We start from the raw sequence: 15,751 nt of genomic DNA, 5'->3' as shown, positions 1-15,751 counted from the left end.
AGGTGGAAGAGGCAAAAGAGAAACCGAAAGCTAAAAAGAAGGATTGCAGAAATCACTAAGAAAGCGAGAGAATATGCCGATGTCTTAGCAAGACAAAATTGGAACCATTTTTGTGAATCACTGCAAGGAACGTTGAGCACCTCAAAAACATGGGCGATCCTTAGAAGCATGCTAGACCCCCTTGCAACAAGGATGGAAAGCAACCACATGCTCAAAAGGATAGCCCATACATTTGAAGGTAGCAACGAGGACCTCATTGAAGCCTTAAAGAAAAAACTCAAAGGCAAACAGGTCCCAGAGCCCTACAGTGAAGTGTACAGGGGAAAACCAAACCAACTTCTGGACCAAGACATCACCAAGGAGGAGGTTTACAGCGCCATTATGGCTGCCAAAAAGAACAGCGCCCCAGGATCCGATGGTATAACAAATGCGATGATCAGGAACCTCGGTGACAGACAAGTAGAAGAACTAACAGAATATATTAACAATAATCTGTGGATCAAGGGCGAAGTCCCTCCCGATTGGAAGCACTCAGATGTCATAACAATACCGAAACGAGGAAAAAAGCCAGGAATCGACGCACTGAGACCTATATCTTTGACATCATGTGTGGGAAAAATATTCGAAAGAGTCGTTATGAACAGACTGTCAAACTTCATCGAGGACAACAACCTTGTACCACACACCATGTTGGGCTTCAGAAAGGGCATCTCCACGCAGGATGCATTTCTAATCCTCAAAGAAGAAGTGCTACAGAACATCCCAAGAGGAGGCGAACACCTTATCTTGGCTTTAGATTTAAAGGGAGCCTTTGATCATGTGTCCCACAGGGCCATTCTACAAGCACTTAACGAATTACATTGCGGAGTGAGGACATACAACTACGTCAAAGCCTTCTTATCAGGCCGCACAGCATCCATTGGGATTGGAGACGTTCGCTCCGACGCCTTCAAAATGCCAAACAAAGGAACACCACAAGGATCTATTATCTCCCCCTTGCTTTTTAATATTACAATGATTAACATAGCAAAGAAACTCCAAGACATCCCCGACATAGGTTGCATATTGTACGCCGACGACATAACCATCTGGGCCACTAAAGGCTCCCTAGCTCAAAAGGAACAGGCACTCCAAGAAGCCACGAACTGGGTGGAAAAGTTGGCAAGGGATAACGGCCTAGAGTGCGCACCAGAAAAATCCGAAGTTATCAGAGTCCACGACGCCAGATATAGGAGCCCAGGGGAGATAAAAATCAAGGTTGGGGACCACGAAGTAGCAGAGACAGATAAATTAAGAATCCTTGGGATGATTGTTCAAAGCAATGGCAGAGCAAACTTTACAATTGCAAAAATTAAAAAATCAACGCTGCAAATTGCCAAGATAGTTAGGAGGATAACCAAAAAGAGAGCAGGGCTGAAAGAAGAAGAAACCTTGCGTATCATGCAGGCCTTAGTAGTAAGCAGGGTTGCTTACAGTCTGCCTTTTCACTCTCTAAACAGGCAGGAAAAGGAACAGACCAACGTTATATTGCGTACTGCATACAAAGCGGCTCTCGGTCTTCCCAACTACACGGCAAATGAAAAACTCATGAATCTCGGCGTGTCTAACACTTTTGAAGAAATTTGTGAAGCTACCCTTGTTTCACAAAAGGAAAGGCTGCAAAAGACAAGAACTGGCAGGGCCATTCTGCAAAGAGTAGGCTCCAGGTTAGATGTACAATCAATTATCGACAAAGAAGACCTAAGCAACGCCGCCAGAGAGAAATTGAAAGCGCTCCCCATTCCAAGAAACATGGACCCCCACTTGCATCAAGACAGAAGGAAAGCCAGGGTCAATTTCCTACGCAGAAAGTTGGAAAAAAACCCAAACGTTGTATATACAGACGCTGGCTTTTACGACAAGACCAATGCTTCCCTAGTCATCGTCGACCAAGAAGGAGTAATCAGGGACTGTCTCACATTAACGAACACCAGCACAGAGGAGGCCGAAACTGGCGCCCTTCTATTGGCCGTAAGGTATGGAGAATTCCAAGGAAAAAGCCTCCAAATAATTACGGACTCTAAGAAAGCCGTACAAAACATTATAAATGGCCGAATCCACAAAAGGCTCACAAAAATTTTACCTGTAAATATCACAAAGTTCCAAAATATCATTTGGACACCGGGACATGAGGAGCTTCAGGGTAATGAGAGAGCAGACCAAGCTGCGCGAGAACTTACTAACCGCTCAGCCAGTAGTCTTAGCTTCCTCACCCCTCTCCCAAATACCTTCGGTGAGCGACTCAACATTCAAAGAAAAGCCAGAGCTCTCTTTCCTCCACCAGATAAAGGCTTAACAGCTGCAGAGCATCAGTCTCTTAGACAAATACAGACGAACACCTATCCCAACATCCTCAGGCTATCGAAGATGTTCCCCGAGAAATTCACAAACGCATGTAATAAGTGCGGTGAAATATCCACCCTATTCCATGCATCCTGGGGTTGTCGTACTATATGGCCCTCAGTAAACACCAACACCAAGTTATATGAGCTATGGGAGGCAGCTCTGGCCAGCTCTGACCCTGGGGTTCAGAAGTATCTGATCTTTAGGGCCAAGACTGGGGCAGAGGAAACAGGGGCCCTGGAAGGAGGGAACCTACCCTAGTTCAATCAAGACCTTTCAGTTCAAATAAACGTTTCATCTCTCTCTCTCTCTCTCTTGTTGAGCATGCTACAGCATAGTTTGGTGTGGAGCTGCTATGCCTCGTGCACCTCGCCTCCTGCGGCACACACCCCGGCCGTCCCCCGAACTTCGCCTCATGGACACAGGGTCCATATCACGGCCCACTTCTCCAGTTTTTTCGGGAATCCGGGGTCTATATGTATAGATCGTTTTTACGCTTATTAGCAAGCTTCTGCATTAAAAAAAGAACTTAAAAACACTCACCTGACTTCTAAGCGGTCCTTTTACACGATGGTTATACGAAAAAAAAAATCATGAATGACGCGATCGAAGGCACCAAAGGTTGCGACCGCGGCTCGCGCATCGAATGCAGACCTTATAAATCCTTAAGCATTCATCTTAATATCACTGACGGCCCGGGTTAAGATTAAGCTTCGCAAGTATTTGGTTATCACAGCCGAAGCAGTGGGCTGTCGGCCACGATTTCCTCAATTTCCCAAATACCGCCCTTCATGGTTTTGAAGGTACATTGGGTATCGTCAATAGGTCTCTTCGATTAGGCCTGCACTTTCTGCATGAATTCAGAATGAGTTCAGCCAGTTCAGCGCAGGCGCCGCCACTGCAGAACCGGTCATGCACTTTTGTCGTCTGCTTCTGCACCTCCTCCCTGGGAGGTGCAGGGAAAGCCGTGAACCCATCCTGCACTCTCTGCACCGTCGGTAAATCGAAGAGAAAAGTGCAGGCGCCGCGCGCTGCACTCGGATATCGAAGAGGCGAGTGCTGCACTACCTGAATGCAAGGAGTGCAGCCAAATCGAAGACACCTAATGTGAAGGTGAAGGCGATCCGGGCGACTCAGCCGTGGGCGACCATCCACGGAGAAAAGCTACTTTTTAAAGTTAGCCAACACTGTGCCAGAATGCGCGTCGAAAAATCGAACTGTTCCGTATTCAACCATAGCGCGTAACAAAAGCTCAGCATGTACTCAACCATTAGTTTAGGAGCGTCGGTGTCGCGTCAGCGGCAACGAGAGTGTACAGTGATCAAACCTAAAACCTCATTCAGGTTTGCAGTTCAATAATCATCAGACGTATATACTCCTTCATTCACGAAAGTTTCCTGCCATGGCCGGACGTGGTCGTACAGGATGTGAAGAAACAAATTCACGTGAATTTGTGAAGGTTCGAGAACTCGAAGGAATGCGAAGAAACTCTAGAAATGAAGAAATAAATTTGCAAATTTTAGAATCAAGCCACTGGACCAATAAAGCTTTGAAACAAAGTGCGATCGATTAATTCACTGGAACAGTCACAGAGGAAAAAATATTCTCTCATTATGAAATCGAAGTACTACAGTGAAGTTGAAGCTAGCCGAAAAGAATCGCCTTTTCGAAAATACGACCATGCAACGGACAACCCATGAGCACAAACGCGCGTTAATTAGCTGATTGAATGCAAGTGTATCAAAATGTTGGCCGAATGGTTCAAAATAGGTCCTATTGTTCTACGAATACTTATAAAGAACAAAAAAATAACATAATATGGTCGCATCGGCTGTGATCCGAATTGGGAAAACCAAATTACGTCACATAACATTTTTTTTTGTTCTTAGCACGTATTACTCGTAATGCTCCTCGCAAACTGCTCGAAATGACGCAAATAACTGCCGCATTTCTTTTATTTCATTTATGATATACCGGGAGTGCAAGGTTACGTTAACATTTAGTCCTTTCTGAACAACCAAGGGTGAGAAGTTGTTGTTGTTATTGTCGCCTGCAGAAATATATGCAGCTGAATCAATGTCATAGTCGTTCTGAATAACAAGATGCTAGGACTAATAAATTTATCTAGTGAAAGTGCGCAAGTGAAAGTAAGCAAGTTTATCTATCTAATAAATCTAGTGAAAGTAAGCAAGTGACTAAAGTTGTACTTACCGGATCGCTATTTGTCAGCTAAGCAAAAAAGAAAAAAAAAAAAGGAATTAAATGCTGATGACCTTACTGAACACCTCCAAAGCAAGTTGAGTCGGAACAACGAACCGTGGGAAGCATACTGATTGGAGTCAGGCTTAGATATAGGAAACAAGCTTCGTGAAATAGATGTGGGATACCTCCTAGCTGAAATTAAAGGGACCCTGCAACACTTTTTTCAACTTTTTTTGAAATCTTAAATGCTTGCTGAACGTAGTCACCCAACACGCCCAGTTCTTAGATTAGCGGGTGGCAAAGTACCTCAGCGAAAAATTACTGCTTTATGCCCATCAGATAACTTGGAAACGCGTTCAAAAGACTTTGCTTTCTTTCCCGGCCTTGACGTTCTTCGACGCCCGAATTACATCACTGAGGCCATGTAGCGGCTGTTGGCCAGTTTTCCTTCAGTTGCAGCAATGAACGCTTTTCGATAGCAACTTTAAAAATAAAGCCCAAAAACAAAGCAGAAACGGAAGGCGTATCTGGTGCGACGAGCAAATAACGCAGTGCCACTCCGTACTGGCGATAACTGTAGCTTTGCGTCCAGACGTGAAGGAAAGAGTGAAAGCGTTTATCGAAAGTGTTGCAGGGTCCCTATAAGGGGAAGCAGTGGAATTTGGGCGGGAATATAATCTGGAGAACTGTCGACCGATCGGTAGACCACCAATGAACATATTAGATAGCGAGAGGTGGGACTAGCAGACAGTTAATCTGGTGGAAGGGTGTGATAAGATAATGCAGGGGAAAAATGGATTCGGACAGGTCACAACACGAGCATTTGCAAGTCGCTGTCTTCGTCTTGCAGTTGACTTGAAATAAGCTGTTGCTGCCGGTGATGATGATGATGCTGAAGATGCTGAAGTGCCACCATCTTAATTATGGATACCACCGCGCCCTTCGTCTGCTCCATGCGTATTTTGAAATGATTTTGGGCCGCATTGTCGACACTCTTTAATCGCCGCAGACTACCGGCATACCTCGGCGGTGCTGGCAGTTCGGAAAAACAAATTTTACCAATGAAAAGACGAAGAGGCGCTCTTGTTTATTGGATACCGTGGTAATAAGGACATCATTATGATTCAGGTGCCATGGCGACTTTTTTGCAATCAACTGACGGACTGGTAAACGGCAATCACTTGATTATTACCAACATGGGGAAAAAGAAAAAAAGAAGCGATCGTTTCATTTTGGGAAAGCAACCGAAGTAATACACGGAATTCACAAAAGGAGCACCACGACTCCAAACCTTACAAACGATTCATGTGGAAGGCCTGGATTTGTTGTAAACTGAGAGTTACGTTGTTTTAGAGCAAGAGCTCTACTACGCAATGTCTTTCAAAGTCATTGCACCGCGATGAATGACTTGTGCTAGCGCAAGTGTGGCAGCTGTGACGTCACGCCACGTGTAAGCTAGGTTACGTTCGGGTATACGTTGAAACAGCTTTATTTAGATATAGTAATCCCCCGTTAACTCGAAATCGGATATCTTGAAACATCGGTAAAGTCTAAACTTTTTCTCACCGTGCATTCTCATCCCATTGCAATGGTTCTATATATTTTTCCCCCTTTATCTCGAAACAATTTTTCGGGCGGCCGCGGATATCTCGAAATGTTGACAGAGAAGACACAAGGAAAAGTCCGCTACAAGCAGGTGATAAGGTCTCCATTCGGACGCTTCGCTCCCACTACGCGCCGAACGCGGTCGTGAACGGCAAATTTACACGGAGTACGCGCTGTACGAGGTAGATGTCCCCGTTACCGGAATGCTGTCCAACGCCTACACCATTGAGATAGCTATGGCTGACGCAGCTGATCATGCGGACGACGAGGAGCCTTGAGAAGCGCCTCCAACGGCATAAACAAGAAACATGCTGCTCCTGCTTCGCAACAAGGTAGAATGTAGCGGTGGCGACCAACAATTGATACGGTGCGTTGAACAGCTCTGGAACGCAGCATGCAAAACAGGCGAAAGCCGGAACAGGCGAACATCGCCCAGTGTTCGCATCCACAATAATAAAAATTCATATTTCCTGTGAATTATTTTGTCCTTATTACGAAAGCGGTCCCCCGTGCAGAGGAGTTTTTTGTTACCAGCACTACCTGTTATTTCAGTGACCCGGCCACAAATTTTCGGCACTTCGCTTAACTCTAAACTCCGCTTATATCGAAATTTTTAGCGGATTTTACGACTTTAAGTTAGATGAAAGATTACTGTATATGATTTTGCGGAAGTACTTGCAAGCAGACCTCTTGCAGTGGATGCAAGTACGAGCTCATGTTTACGAGCGGGCGCAGTCAGTGTCAAAATATGTAAAAGCGACGACACTCAGAAAGTTATGCATACACATATGCACGGTACACGGTACAGTATTGCTTGCAACAAATTCTCTGACAGTCTTCGCATTTTCTTTGCTTTCAATACAACTAAGCGGATTGACTACACGATTTTGCGTTGTCGATAATATTAACAGCGATGCTGTTTAGCAAATCTTAATTTTTTTGTACCCGCAGTTAAAAATACCAAGAAATTGCCGAGCAGGCGTACGTGATAAAGGGCTTCGCGGTGACCGCCCGGCAGTTAACAAAACCAAAAAAGTGCCTAGCGCTCGTGTGTGCGTGCCCTGCGACGACCGCCCAGCGTCCCCTTCGCATGTTTGTTAAGCCAAGCATATCCACTTACGGAGAGTGGCCAAGATTGCGGCGACCGCCCGGCAGTTAAAAAAAAAACAATAAAATGACGAGCGCTAGTGTCTGCGTGCGTCGCGGCGACCGCCCAGCGTCCCCGGAGCACGTTTGTCGAGCCAAGCACACCCACTTAGGGAGACTGGCCAAGATTGGGCAAAAAAAATCTGCAGCTGTCGCCGTAATCGTGGCAACACTTGCTCGGGACGAGAAAGACTCCTGCGTTCACCGTAATCGTGGCAACATTTGCTCGGAACGAGAAAGACACGTCATAGCGTACGCCCCTCCAAGGTGATGTCCAATGACTACCACTTCCAGAAAAAAAATGAAGGAAGCTCACACTTAAAGCAACAATTATGGAGTAAATGTCGTTGCGGCAGCTGAGAATAAGCAAATGGGCTGGAATCAGGGACTTAAACCATTTTTATGGTCGTGAAGGTTGCGTACAGCTTCGCGACAGTCAAGTCTTGCGCGTTAGTGTGAGCTTCCTTCATCTTTTTTTTTTTCATTTTAGTATCATCTGGAAACCATTTCTAATTGTTCGCTGCTCACGGCTGTGATAACTTATCGTGCGGCTCCAGCATCCACTCTAATCGGTGGGTGCATGGTGAACAGTAGCAACAAAAGAAATAATGGCAGATTTTTTGTCATTCTGAATTTGTGATCAATGGCAGTCTGTCTCCGCAAAGCAAGTGGTATCGGAAAATATTCCAGAAATATATGCAACGGATGTAGGCTTCATGAGGCGGGATTGTATGTAAGAAAATGATGTACAGGAATATGTATCCTGAGGGGAAACGTATTTTTTCAAAAAAAAAAGGGTAGCATACCTGTTTTTCTTGTACAACAGCCGCAGAATGCTTTTGAGAAAGTGGTAAAAGAGTTTAGGAAGGTATTGTGCAAGAACATCATATACCAAGACCGCAGCATGAACTGTGCATGACATTCTGTTGGTTTCGGAAACACCAAATTTGATTTGCGGTTTTACGTGCCGAAGTTGCACCCAGACTACGTGGCGAGTTGTAGTGGAGGGCCACAGGTTGATTTCGACCATCCGGTTTTTTTTTTTTTTTAACACGGTTTCGGGAACAATCTTTTCCGTGTGGTAGGAGATATGACAGCCTGACGATGTATATATGTACGTAGCTCGAACCGGCTCGGATGGGAAACAAGCAGCTTAAGCCTGCTTTCTTCTCTCTCCGTGCTGCAAAAAGGGCCCTAACGGAAGAGGTTATATTATCCCCAAAACCGGTTCCCTCAAATTAGCTCCAGCAGCAACTTTTTACGGAACCCCTTCCGTAAAGACGGGCTCTAATAAAAGCAGTTTATTCTCCGAAAAACCGGTTCCCTCCGAATTGGCACCAGGAACAACCTTTTGCGGAACCCCTCCCGTGAAAACGGACTTTAAAGGAAGGAGTTTATTATTCGAAAAACCTGTTTCCGCGAACAACTGAAACCCCGAGCAACTTTTTACAGAACTCCTTCCGTAAAAACGGGCTCTAACGAAAGTTTATTCTCCGAAATACCGGTTCTCTCCAAACTGAAGCTCCGAGAAACTTTTATGGAACCCCTTCCGTAAAACGGGGCGCTAACGGACGGAGTTTATTCTCAGTAAAACCGATTCCATCTGAATTGGCACCAGAAACAACTTGTACGGAACCTCCTTCGTAAAATCGAGCTCTAACGAGAGGATTTTATTCTCACAGAAACCGTTTATCCATAATTGGCTCCAGGATCAAACTTTTTACGGAACCCCTTCCTCAAAAACAGGCTCTAACGGAAGGGGGTTGGTTCTCCAAAAACCGGTTCCCTCCCAATGGGCACCATGAGGAACTTTTTACGGAATTCCTTCCGTAAAATCGGGCTCTGACGGGTAGGAGTTTATTCGCTCAAAAATGGGTTCTCCCGACTTGGCTCCAGGAGCAACCTTTTGGAAAACCGCTACCGTAAAAACGGGCTCTAACGGAAGGGGGTTCATTCTCCAAAAAACCGGTTCCCTCCAAATTGGTCCCAGGAGCAACTACTTACGGAACCCCTTCCCCAAAAAACATGCTGCAACGGAAGTGGTTCCGTTCTCCCAAACACAGGTTCCCTCCGAATTGGCTCCTGTTTTTTACGGAACCCTTTCCAGTGAAGCTTGTTTTTGCAACATGAAGAGAGAACAGAACAGGCTTTGTTCGGATAGTACTATAGGCACCTGTTTGCGAACATTGCAGCTGCTGCGCGACCATTGCGCTCTGGTTTACACCGAGACTCGGTCCACGCCACCACAACAAGGCACTGTGTCTGGCGAATGAAATTAATTGCGCTCACAAGTGCAAGCACGAGAAAAACAAATAAATAACGTGTTTTTCATCCGTCCAAGCGCTGTGGTTACGTTTGGTGCCACAACTGTTTCCAGCCCCCTTTTCCTGTTTCGTGGGCTGCTGTGCAGAAGTACAGCCCTAGATATATGGTCTCCTGTTTCTTTCTTTTCGTGATTAAAATGTTACGGCGAGAGGCGTTCTTAGATTTATCACTTATGATAAACGAGATGATTACGGTCATGATTAGTTAGTTTGTGAACCCCCTTTTTTTAGTCTTCATGTACAGCTTTCCGGCTCATCACAGTTTTTCGGGAGTGATTACTCGGGGCTTGTTCAGCGCATTGCAAATAATTTTCGCGCATCTAATATTGATGGCAAAACTGCTTGGTGCGCAGTTTCAAGACTACCGCGTTGCTCAACAAGTTTCCACATCCATGGAATGTATCCCATTTAAATGTATGGGTAGTACCTTTTGACAATGAATTACACAAAGATTAATTATAGTTTTCGAAAGAATTTTTTACAGTGTTCATATATGGGTCAACTCCTTGTTCTATGCCAAATATCACTTTTCTGTAACGACTTTCTAGGTTCCTGTGCGGTCAGAATTTTGAGTGGGAAAGCTGGGGATGTTGTAAAGTAAAAGCTCGTTAATTCGAAGTCGGTTAATTCGAACTTACAATTAATTCGAACTGACGCCCTGGTGCCGGCACAGCCCTGTATATTTCAATGGGGGAAAACTCCTGATAATTCTAACGCGTCGGTATACAGAACGGTTAATTCGAACTGGGATCCCCTGCTTTCTATCGCTACTCGCAGAAGAAGTCGGTCCAGAGCGATTACAATAGGTTGCAAATACCAAACGAAACCAAATTTACCAGAGATGCATGCAAATCAGGGTCGAGGCTGGATGTTGCAGCACGTTATTTCTCAGCAGATGAGAATTATGACGCTGCGCTTGAGCTCTTCGGCAAGTTCCAAGCGCTGCTCATGGAGTCGCGACAGAAGAAACGCAAGGCAAATGCATATTACCGATTACATTTAATTTTTACTGCCTCGACCCCGCCTGGTAGATAAACTTGTTTTCGCGCATAGACAGCGTGATTATTTCGACATTACGGCTCACAGCTCACATGAATGCAACGTCAGTGCCTGTTTCGGGCGTATAAATGATTGATCCATTAATTTCGTTCGCTGTTCGACCTCCACGAACGTTATTTAAAAAAATCACCTACCACAAACGTGTAGTAGCCCCTAATTCGCGATAACAAGTGCAGAGGTGGCTTTGTGTTCTGCCCGCGCAGTGAAACGCGATGTCCACTCATTGTAGCGCCCCCATCCACTAATTCGAACTCCGCTTAATTCGAACAATTTTGTGGTCCCCTTCAAGTTCGAATTAACGAGCTTTTACTGTATAACGTTTTCTTATACCCCACTTCTCCGCAACACACACAGCAGGACCTTTTGACCTTCTATCCAGAATAAAGTCACCCATTCCATTCCATATTTCTGCGTCCCCCCAGCGATGCACGCACAAATCAGACCGCATAAACACACGCCGACGGGCACACACGCGCCCGCACGCCTACACGAAAATAATAAAAAAAAACAGAAAAAAAAACGCAGGCAGTACGCGGTTGGAATTTAAAATAAAAGAAAGGTTTGAGTTGGAATTCCAAACACTCCGGGCAATAGCGAAGCGACCCGTTTGACGCGGCAGGGTTTCGGGCCGGCTAATGGAAAAAGCAACCGCTCAAAAAAAAAAAAAAAAAGATTGTCGGAAGTATTAGGGCAGCTTCCACTCAGTTTTACAATACGTTTTCTCCAGGATGTTGATTTAAAATACGGTTTTAAGTGTTTTGTGTTGCCGTAAGTATGTTTAGATTAAAAAGGAAAATAATTCGTTCGCGAAAAGTCTACTGAGTGGCTCTCACGCCACACGTTATAAAGCGTTTCAGATACCCGATATGTCTGGAACAAAAAAAAAAAAATGAATACGCTTCGACGGGAGTGTGTAATGTTACCCACCTTTATCTTCGCAGTTAGTCCATTTAGTTCTTTTTTAAGCTCCTCAGTGTCATCCTGTAAACAAAAGGGCAGGTGCTTCAATTAACAAATTGATCATTTTCCGCTCGTTAAATGCAATAACTTGTGGATGGTCTACACCACACCCTCTGGTTATTTATTTATTTATTTATTTATTATTGTTAATATTGTGGCGCGGAACAACAACTTGGCACTCAGTCCCGTTTGTACGTGTTCCAATCACTTTCACGCCCAAATATATTAAAACGTCATTGAATTTTGACCTCGAACCGCGGGAAATGTGAAAAACAAAACAAAAGCAAAGTGATCAGAAAATTGAATTACGTCGTGCTTGCGACGCATGCGGGTTAAAACACCGTGCAGCGATGGCCCGGCCTGCTACAGTTAGCAACCCGAGGCAACGTATTAGGCGGCCTTGACGTAATCACCGGCGACGCTTGCAGTGACCAAGGCCTCTTCACTCGGCAACAAACTGGTAATAGAGCCGCGTTCCTCCGTTCCAAGCCCGCCCCTTCCTCGCGCACAGCTCGCTTACATCCTGCCCGCCGATCACCCACGGTCGCTTTTCCTCGTAACAAAAACACAATGGCATGCGCTTACCATGTTCGACGATTGTTCGGCCCTGCTTCGACGCAGACACCCACGCCCACTCACTCACTCCCTCAAGCGCAGCTCGGATACTCGTAGCACGACGCGTCAACACGGACCAGTGAAACGAGAGGCCGACCAACAGGTTCGAGTAGAAACAAAACAACAGCGGCGCGCCGCACTCGGGCCAGGTGTACGCCGCACTACTACGACTGCTACTACGGAGAGGCAAGGTTCCAGTCAGGCGCTCGGCGCACACACACACACACTGACACGGGCGCTCGTCCGGGCGGACGAGTCGTTCACGTGCACTACCGTTCGCACGCTGCGCGCGCGCTCTTTTGGTCGACGCTGGGAGGCGACGAAGCCGTTGAATTGTGCTCAGCGTTGCGTGTTCGTGGCGCGACGCGCCTCAATGCCCCCGGCGAGAGGCGCATCCTTCGTGTAATGCAATTAGGGACAAAGCCGGCCGGGGCTTCTTCGTTTCTCCCCGTGCCTGGCCTTGGCGAGCAATCGGCTACTCGGGGACACACACCTTGGGGCAAACTGGCTTACCCTCATCTTCCGCTGACCCTCCCGCAGGTCAATGTTGGCCCGTTGAACTAGCCGTGCGCAGCTGGCCACTGTGCAGGCAAGCGGGACAGGGTGTGACCTAGACCGGAAGATGTACAGCGGTAATCCTAAAAGACCCCCGGTTAATCTACTTTTGATTTTAGTGGGCTAATGGGGGTCACGGAATATCGTTCGTTCTCTGCGTTGTTCGGATGCTTGAAGATGTGGTTTAAATTAGCCAGGTAGGCACCAGGAATTCTGTTCATCCGGGCGTTCACGTACATCTTCGATTCTCCTTGATCCCAGCCTAAATCTGCGTGTGACCCGGCGGGGTGGCTCAGTGGCGAAGCCATTGTGCTGCTGAGCCCAAGGACGCGGGTTCGAATCCCGACCGCGGCGGATGCTTTTATGACGGGAGAAAAGCGGAAACGCCCGTGTATTCGTGATTTAGGCGCCCGTTGAAGATCCCCAGCGGGTCAAAATTAATCCGGAGCCATCCACTACGGCTGCCTCATGAGTCATTAGCTGTGTAGCGTCGGCGGGTCGAACCATGCATGGTCAATAAATCTGCGTGTGTCTAAATTAGTGACACCGAACGGCGCAAATCACGTGATTGGAGTTTGTTATTTTCGGGGAAGAAAAAATGAGCGGAAAGAAAAAAGGCTGGTGGTGCTATTGCAGACAGGACTTGCTTCTTTAGACCTGGGTGATTGCATTCTTGGTGGCGCAGTCGGGCTGTTTTGGCTGAAGTCGGGCTGTTTTTATCCATTAACCGGTTTTATCCATTATACACTTTTCTTCTATTACGCGTTGCGTTCTAGCGCGAGACGTTGGAAAACGAGTGTCCCGGTTTTCAGTACCGGGATTACATGAGACGACGACGTGAGACGCCGACAGCCCGAGCCGCTAAGGGGCTTCGGCCGTAAAAAGGAGCTACAAAGTTGACTGAAAGTATGGGTACACGATTCTACAATCTTGGCAGCTTCACTTTGGTGCTTCCTGTACGGTATACAACAACAGGGCTCGGCGCTGGGTTAACCACACTGTCTTTTCATTCGCTTTCACCTCCTTGCCCAAACGAAGCGAGATATGGAATATTCACACTGGCAGTTTCTGGTCTGTTTTAACACAGTGTTCTAAAATTCAAGTTTAAAAAAACTGCGCAGGTTGCACTATTGGTGCAAGGCTGGAGAAACAGCAGAGTTGGGAGTCGACCTATATCTTTTTTCTGGATTTGCTGCTTTAATTAGGTTGTGCAATGCTCTTGCTATAGTCTAGGCTAAGTATTGAGGGGTCAGGCCAAGTTTAGCCGGACTTTACCAGGCCGTTCCGGTTGGTTCCGCACACTAACAGCGGATCCCAGGGAGGAAGAAGCTAGGGCTATTCCCAGTTCCGGCGTTTCTTAAGCCTTGCACCACAGTGCAAGCTGCGCCGATTCGTTTTGGCGTTTTAATAGCCCCCCAAAAAAGCTATCACTTTTAAAATGGTGTAGTAAGGGGTGAGCACACGCATATGCCCCTTGTGCTCACCCTCGAGCAGGCGCGAAAGCCGGCTTCACTGTTATAATACACTATATGCGGGGGTGTACCCTTTACAGGCGGCGCAGTTCTTTCTTGGTTTTTTTTTTGCTAACGCCTCCGAACCAAGTTCAAGCTTAAACAGCTTCGCTGTTAAAAGTGCGCGAGAGAGCTGCTGTAGTCCTCCGCTCCCTTCTACTCCATACCCCAGTAAAAAGCATTTTGGTGTAAAACGTTCTTGTAGCACAGGGCTAATACAGGCTTTGCGATCATAATTTTTATATGTGATGGTTAATTTTCGTGACATTACAGGTCGCCACCAGTAATTGCCCATTTATTCCCGTATCTGTGGTAACAGCAAAGGCTTGTCCTATTTCTTTAAAAAAAAATCTAAGGCACACTGACGCAAACGCGTCGTACTAGCAGCGCTGATGATAATGTTGCGATTCAATAAAAAGAATTGTGACTGAAAGATTAAATGATAGGCGCTCCCTTTAATGTAGCATATCAGGTTAACTCCTCCCTCGGCCAATTCCGAAATTCCACGCGCACTCGTTTCGCCGGTCGGGGCGGGACAGGCTGGTATCTTATCGGGACATACTAGATCATTGCAGCCTTGAAAGAGCGAGATACCCTGCACCACACAGAACTTTAACTAAGTGACAATCGGTGACTTGGCGTTTGCTCCAGACCAACACGTTCCCTAACCCTGTAGCCTACAGCCGCTGTTACCCGAGGTTGTACACAGCTGAATGCAAAAACTCCCACCTCCCCTCGCGGGAACCCCTGTGTAGATGCGACGCATAGGCGGAGCGGCGAAGGGACCGCGTTTTATAGCGCGCATAACGTTGGGGGGACTGCGTAAGCCGGTCCCAGTCGACGACGACGTTGGCGTACTTGTAAAGCCAAGCGTGGATGTTGCTTCGCCGGAGAACGGCACACCGGTTATATGCGCAGCGCGCCTGAAGGAGAGGAAACCGCGGAAGAGAGAGTACTGCACATGCGCCGGCCCCAGCGCGTCTGCCGCGGCTATGACGTAACGTGCCGCGGCTATGACGCAACACAATCCAACACAATCCACTTTAATCCAATCCAATCCAAATCCAATCCAAGCCAATCCAATGCGCCTCGCGAGAGGGTGTTCGCTATCGGAGAGGAGAGGGGGTGAGCGGCGGAGAGCGCAGCTGGCGCGGCGAAGAGAATGGGGGAGGGGTGGACAACGCCGACGACGACGACGACGACGACGACGCCGGAGGGACAAGGCGAGTGAATCAGATGCTCTGCATCTAAAATTTGTAAAGGCAGAGCGGACCTCCAGCACATGGTTTGGTCGTGTCCCATCAAGAGTAAACAGGCACAGCAGAAAGGACGCCCTTTCTTAGACATTAGAACCGTGGAGCAGTGGGAGACCGCGCTGCTCAGCTCCGATCC

At 46.9% G+C, this 15,751-nt stretch overlaps 1 protein-coding gene across 2 annotated transcripts in view; it reads right to left on the bottom strand.

Annotated features, from left to right (window-relative positions):
• Positions 1–12,594, bottom strand: part of LOC144145419 (guanine nucleotide-binding protein subunit beta-2-like) — a 64,391-nt gene extending 51,797 nt beyond the window's left edge. Inside the window, exons 1-2 of one of the 2 annotated variants that reach the window (XM_077677031.1) lie at positions 12,264–12,594; positions 11,646–11,699 (exon numbers count right to left, since the gene is read on the bottom strand). In XM_077677031.1, coding sequence (XP_077533157.1) covers positions 11,646–11,699; positions 12,264–12,266 — 57 coding nt within the window. In that variant the 5' untranslated portion in view covers positions 12,267–12,594. The remainder of the gene's footprint in view (positions 1–11,645; positions 11,700–12,263) is intronic. The other variant, XM_077677032.1, reaches the window with a different exon arrangement.
• Between the last annotated feature and the right edge of the window lie 3,157 nt (positions 12,595–15,751).

The sequence above is a fragment of the Haemaphysalis longicornis genome, unplaced genomic scaffold (assembly GCF_048455015.1).
Source record: "Haemaphysalis longicornis isolate Haplotype H1 unplaced genomic scaffold, Haemaphysalis longicornis Haplotype H1 scaffold_7, whole genome shotgun sequence".
Classification (NCBI taxonomy): Eukaryota; Metazoa; Arthropoda; class Arachnida; order Ixodida; family Ixodidae; genus Haemaphysalis; species Haemaphysalis longicornis.
The sequence above is the reverse complement of the archived record's forward strand: the minus strand, read 5'-3'. Positions and strand labels throughout refer to the sequence as shown.